Genomic DNA, 6465 nt, shown 5'->3' on the forward strand with positions numbered 1-6465 from the left:
AATATTAGTGGTGTTGTAAGGAGTCTTGTTGAACAGCATTGTGTTCCTAACTAAGAAGTTGTAGATGGAGTATATATAGAATTTCTGTTTAATTATGAAGATATAGTCATAAAATTAGCAGAATAAAGATGCAATTTTACTACAATAACTTCTTAAAATACTGTTTTAAGGGGGAAAACTTGTGCCACACCAACCTCAGTGTGTATCCACAGTTCCACTTCTGACCTGTGTGCTGTGCTTCCTCTGTGTTTAGCGGAGAAGCGGCAGCAGAAGGAGGTGTGGAGTTCGCGGCTGCAGAAGTGGCTCTATGAACGGTTCGGGGTTTACATAGAAGACTTCCGCTTCCAGCCGGAGGAGAGCACTGTGGAGACGGAGGAGCCGCTAAGTGCTAAAAGGTGAGTCGGGTTTCCTCCAAAACAGAACCGGTGAATACAGAGAGGGACAACAGACTGGAACTCTTTCAGATTTTATGGTTAAAACTTGTTGAACTGAGTTTATATTTAAAATATTTAGTAGTGTTGTCCTGGTAGCTAGGCAGTGTCTTTAGATCAGCTTTGGAGGATTTATTTTTCTTCCTCTATGAAGGAGTGTGAGTCATAGACTTATGAAGGCTACATTGAGGTCTGACCTCCTACTTGTTAAATTTTAATTTTCTTTTTTTGTGCACTTTCCTAACCTGTTTATTTCCTTCTTCTCCTTTCAGGTTGACAGAAAACATGAGGCGACTCAGTGAGTGCAAAAACAACACCCACACAAACCAAAAACAGAGATGGTGATGTAATGTCACCACAAAACACTATATTATATAAACTTGTATGAAATAATTCTAACCCATGTTTCGCATCTTTTTGTTGTTGTTTTTTTCAGAACGAGGAGCCAGACCTGTCACTAACTTCTTAAGGAACCTCTCCGCCTTATCTAACTGGCACTCTGTCTACACCTCAGCTATTGCCTTCATTGTGAGTGAAAGCTGCACATAAAACAGCTACATGTCCTCTTGGTTTTTAGGATTTAAAAGGGAAAAGCATTGATCCCAGTTGGCGTCGGCTCATGAGGAAAAGCCGAAATGAGTGGCAGTGACTTCTGTTTATAGGTTTTAGTGACTCTGCCAAAGACTGCTGTGGTCTAATTAGATCTTCATTGATGTCCAGAGCTGTGCCAAATCGTCTTTAGCCACTTGTTCTGTGGCCTTGCAAAAGCATTTAAAACCTTCCAGGTTTTCCCTTGTTTTATCAAGTCAAAACCTTCAGTTTCAGCATTTTTAGGATGGAAAACACAAAAACAAATTTATCAAGTAGAGATAAAGAAGGGTAAATGTCTCTTACTAGTAATTGAGTAACTGATTAAATTTATTTTTTTGGCTTTCATGCAGGGCTTTATGGCTGCTGGTGCTAACTAAATGTTTCTTTCTCTCCTTTAGATCTACATGAATGCTGCTTGGCATGGTTGGGCCATTCCCATGTTCCTCTTCCTGGCCATCCTGCGCTTGTCTTTGAATTACCTCATTGCCAGGTGCTTTATTTTATTTTATTTTATTTTTTGCATTAAAGCAGATTAAATGTTAAACAAGGTAGGTGTTGGTTAAATTGGTTTTTTTTTTGTTTCCGTCAGAGGGTGGAGGATTCAGTGGAGCATTGTGCCTGAAGTGTCTGAACCCATGGTAGGAGAACGACAAAGACTTCTAGATCAGAAGAAAATGCACTTTAGTTTAATTTACTAATTTACCTTCATATTTTTAGGAGCCCCCAAAGGAAGACCTGACTGTATCTGAAAAGTTTCAGCTTGTACTCGATGTTGCACAAAAAGCTCAGGTAGGATGTTTTTTATTTGAAAACAAAATCAATCTTAAAATAAAAATAAAAAATGGAGGAAAAATGTGATGGTTTTTGGTGTTTTCTCTCCACAGAACATCTTCGGTAAGATGGCCGACGTTCTGGAGAAGATAAAGAAGTGAGTCTTCCACCTGAAACCTCATCCTGCCCCGCATGCCGTGAAACTCCGACTTATTCTGTGTGCATTTCTTTCTTGTGTGTGTTGCAGTCTGTTCATGTGGGTGCAGCCAGACAGCACCAGGAAGCTCTACATCTGCCTGTGGGTTGCTTTCATCTTCTCCTGCGTCCTCCCGTACAAGCTGATGGGTTTTATGATGGGTGAGACACACACACGCACACACAGACTTCCCCTTTATTTATCTTTCATCCAGCTTATCTTTCATCCAGCTGACATGCTCTAAATATTGCCGAAGGACCTTGAATAAATAGAGCTCTTTCTTCATTCATTGCACACAAACAAATGCATTCATACAGTAGCTGTGGAACCTTCCTCTGCCCTGCCTGTGAGTGGCAGCTGGTTGCTTATCTGATCTGTTTGTAAATGGTTTTGGAAAGTATGGGACGAAACTGACCAGTTATCTCAGCCTTTTATCTCTCCAGGTTCAGTGCTTAAAGCTGGATACTTGTAGAAATATATTGAAATTTGACTAAAAAAGGACAGAATTCTTGACATGTTGGTGAAGGAAACGTGAAAGTTTTGATGAAAAATCATGTAGGAATTTTAGCTCCAAAGGAACTTAATTAGCAACGTCATGAAGGAAAACTCTTGTGGTTTTGAAATCGTAACTTGGGCTGGGCGATAAATCTGCTTTATCGTTTAATCAAATTTTATGTTTTTGAATATTCAGTTTTTGGGGTAAAATCTGGACTTTACCCCCCTAAACAAAGCATTCTTTGGATTCTCATAGTTCAGAGTGAGATTAGCCGCAATCTTGTTTTGTGTTTTACAATTTCTTTTCATTTGGCTTGAAATTCAGGTCAGCTCTACAACAGAATATTATAGTCAGACTTGGATGAGTATTCTTATTTTTTTAATAAGGACAATAGAATACGGCTGTAATATTTGGAAAATAAAGTAGTAGTTGTATGGAAATTCCAACGAAAACAATTACATTGGGAGAGTTGCGTATCTGGTGAAGTTATTTGTTGGTACAAGTTGTACAGATAATCTTTTAGCACATCAGAATCTAATTATTATTAGCAGGAGGACCTTGAAGCAATGAAGCAAACAACTGTCTATTTTGAAGCAAGAACTACATGAACTGCTGACATCACATCCTGATCACTATCGTAGTTTTTTTTCCATTACAATTATTTTTTTCTCTTAACTTTAAGATATTTTTTTCTGGTAAGATTGCGTTTTTAATCTAATATTAATACTACATTCTCATAATTGGTCTCTAATACTCTGTCGTACAACAGAAATTGAAATAAAAGCCACGTTTTTGAAAATACTTTCTGCCATTTGTCATTTTATTTTTTAGAAAAAACTAGAAATAAATTCAATTTGAAATGGAATTTAGTATTTTTTTGTATTAATTAATTGAAATGACAACAAACTGACTGGATAACTTTGAGTGTTAACCTTTGTCCATTTCCGTGTCTCCTCCCCACAGGAGTGTATGCCGGTATCAAGTTCTTCATCATAGACTTCCTGTTTAAGAGCTGTCCGAAGCTTCGGGACAAGTACGACACGCCATACATCGTGTGGAACAGCCTCCCCACAGATCCCCAGCTCAAAGAGCGGACCAACGCCACTGTGTCCCGGCGGGTAAGTGGGTCTAAACGCCTCCCTTGTTTTTTATTTTTTTCCCTCTCAGTTCTTTCCTAAACAGGTTAGACTTGAAAGCTCTGAACACCTCCACACCCCCCACTACCACGTAGAGGAGTGAAAAACAAACGAAGATCAAAAAGCCTCCAAATATCAGCACTCTTAATAAATCATCACAAGCCCCACTCTCACTTCCTGTTCTGTCTGTGTGGTTACGTAAAGGTGTGTGAGCATGCGTGGCTTCGGTCTCAGGTACATTCTGTTGTTTCTCTCTCTCAGCTCTCCTGCATTGAGAAGGTAGGGTGCTCTGGTGTGTGCTCTTTCCCTCCCACTCCCCATCCTTTGGTTCCCCACTCCCCTCACTCCTCTGTGCCTGTGGGTGTGCCATAAGCTCACCTCAAAGCGTGTGTGTGTGTGTGTGTGTGTGTGTGTGTGATGCGTGACACCTCGGGATCCCACCCGACAGTGACTGTGAATGGAATGGATCAAAAATGTCAGAAAATATTTGAGAAATTAAGATTTAAAAAAAAAGTTGTATTTTATTTTTTAACGACTTGGTTCTCCATGAACCACCAACATTTCTGACATTTCTGATCCACTGGCAAGATGCTCAATAAGAAGTAGTGTTATAGAGTAATCAAGATGCACATAGAACAGTTTTTGTTTCTTTTATATTATTATTCTACTTTATAAAGCCCCCTTTTTTTTATTTTTATTTTTTACCTTAGCAAACACTAATCAACCCCGAAATATAAATGCTGGTAGTTTTATGTGGCAGTTGTATGTAGAGCAGCTGGAACTATAAAGCACTCAGGATCCATTTCTAGTGTGAAGGTTGGCATTATTACACGCGGTGCCTTGCAAAAGTATACACACAACTTGAGCCTTTTCACATTTATTCAGCTTATCGATCTACAGCATCATTGTGGATGGAAAATAACACACAGATTTTAAAAATCTAAGAAGTGTGGTGTGCATTTGCTTTTATTCTTCACGCTAATTCCCATAATTCAGAGTATAAATGATCAGTTGAGAAGTGTAAAGTATGTTTAAGCTTTAAAACCATGACTTTAATCACCTGGAAATAGAGCATGTTGGCTATTAAGCAATTAATCTGTTGTTCTTTTTAATGGAGTCACTTCTTAGTTGCAAAATTTGTGCTTTTTTTCTAAGGCATTCCCTTGAAAAAATGTTCAAGTTTGATTTTCTGTACTTTAAAATTTAAAGACAAAAATATATAAATATATTTTCTCATAAAAAAAAATTATAATAAAATCCCATAGCAGACCATGTGAAAATTAGCTAATTTCCTTCATGTAGCTTTTGTGGCTCTAAGCAAATTTCAATGAACTGGACCAAAGACACAAATGGCTCTCAGGGCTGTAAACATGGCGCTAGAACTGCAATGCAACAGTTTTGAACAAATCATATTCAGTAATTAAGATGGCCTAGTCAAAGTCCAATTAAAAATGTGCAGTAAGACTTGGAACCTTTTGCTCCCCATCTGCAAAGAATGCTTCTCTCACTTTTCATATTATTGTTTATCAGGTTTGAGAAGCTACGTTTCATTTTCCTTCCACTTTCCAATTATGCACTGCATTGTGTTGGTCAATTACATAATGAAATGCAATAAAATGCATTTAGAATGTGAAAAGGTTTGAAATGTGTGAGTGCTGGAGGAAGACGCTGCTGACTAACAGTATCATTTTGGTTTGTGCTCATACAGAGGCTGATTGAATGGCAGCCTCCCTCTCTGCTTTGCACGTTACACCTGAGCCTGACGCAATGAAGTGCACATGCAGAGCCGCGCATTGTTCAGTACTAACAACCAAAGATGATTTATGGAGGATGTTTCAGTCACGTGACCTGTTTCTCCCTCTTTTATCCCCCTTTCCTCTTCTTTTCACCTCTTTGTCTTCCCCCCTCATTGTCTGTTTCCTTTTCTTTTGTTGCTGTTGTTGACTATCTCATTATTGTCATCTTTTCTTTGGGGTTTCTTTTTTGTTTGTTCTTCCTCCCGTTTCTTCCTACCTCTCCTCGTCCCCCTGCCTGCACCAGGTTCAGCCGGTGGTGTCTCGGAGCAGCCTCGCCACCGTCCCCAGCGGCATGAGCAGAGAAGACGACGCAGGTCGCTCCCACAGCACCAAAAAGGGTCCCTTCCACGAGATCTTCAACCTGCCGGAAACAGAGCGCCCTCTGGCGGGTGAGGAAACTTACTACAACCACTGTAAACACTCAACTGAGGTTGTCAAAGGCTGCAAACTGAATCGGAGGTTTTTCTTTATTTTTTTTCTGTCTTAGTGTGCGAGAACGGCTGGAGGTGTTGTCTGATAAACAGAGATAGGAAGATGCCCACGGACTACATCAGGAATGGAGTTCTTTACGTCACAGAGAAGTAAGCTTAACCCTCGTCGCTTGTGTTGAGGAACTCGCCACTGAAGAAATTATAAAGAACAGTTTTGACTGACATTACTCCCTCCCTCCCTTTTTGTCCGTCAGTTATCTTTGCTTCGAGAGCTCCAGCTCCAAATCCAGCGCCTCCAAGAAGAATAAAGTGATCAAGCTAGTGGACATCACAGACATCCAGAAGGTATTCTCGCTTTTCCACCTTCCTGTAGGCCAGAAAATGTATTCCAGAATATAAAAGGTTGAACACTTTCTAAGATCCATGTTTGACTTTAATGAATTTCCTAAACTAATAACATTTAATTTTATCCCCGTTTAGTACAAAGTGTTGTCGGTCCTGCCTGGAAGCGGCATGGGCATCTCTATAGCCACTCCCTCCACTCAGAAGGTGAGCGCTTCGCTACTTTAGAGACCGTTCCTAAACACACACAGATTGGATTCTTTAAAGGGGCATTG

At 39.7% G+C, this 6465-nt stretch overlaps 1 protein-coding gene across 1 annotated transcript in view; it reads left to right on the forward strand.

Annotated features, from left to right (window-relative positions):
- The first annotated feature begins 64 nt into the window (after positions 1-64).
- LOC107834056 (GRAM domain-containing protein 4-like) overlaps positions 65-6465 on the forward strand; it is an 8829-nt gene continuing 2428 nt past the window's right edge. The window contains exons 1-15 of the mRNA XM_016664793.1: positions 65-69; positions 171-395; positions 704-729; positions 868-959; positions 1421-1512; positions 1612-1660; positions 1740-1811; positions 1907-1950; positions 2041-2150; positions 3449-3603; positions 3883-3900; positions 5662-5806; positions 5905-5998; positions 6103-6193; positions 6329-6397. Coding sequence (XP_016520279.1) covers positions 65-69; positions 171-395; positions 704-729; positions 868-959; positions 1421-1512; positions 1612-1660; positions 1740-1811; positions 1907-1950; positions 2041-2150; positions 3449-3603; positions 3883-3900; positions 5662-5806; positions 5905-5998; positions 6103-6193; positions 6329-6397 — 1287 coding nt within the window. The remainder of the gene's footprint in view (positions 70-170; positions 396-703; positions 730-867; positions 960-1420; positions 1513-1611; positions 1661-1739; positions 1812-1906; positions 1951-2040; positions 2151-3448; positions 3604-3882; positions 3901-5661; positions 5807-5904; positions 5999-6102; positions 6194-6328; positions 6398-6465) is intronic.

The sequence above is a fragment of the Poecilia formosa genome, unplaced genomic scaffold (genome assembly GCF_000485575.1).
Source record: "Poecilia formosa unplaced genomic scaffold, Poecilia_formosa-5.1.2 Scaffold9, whole genome shotgun sequence".
NCBI lineage: Eukaryota > Metazoa > Chordata > Actinopteri > Cyprinodontiformes > Poeciliidae > Poecilia > Poecilia formosa.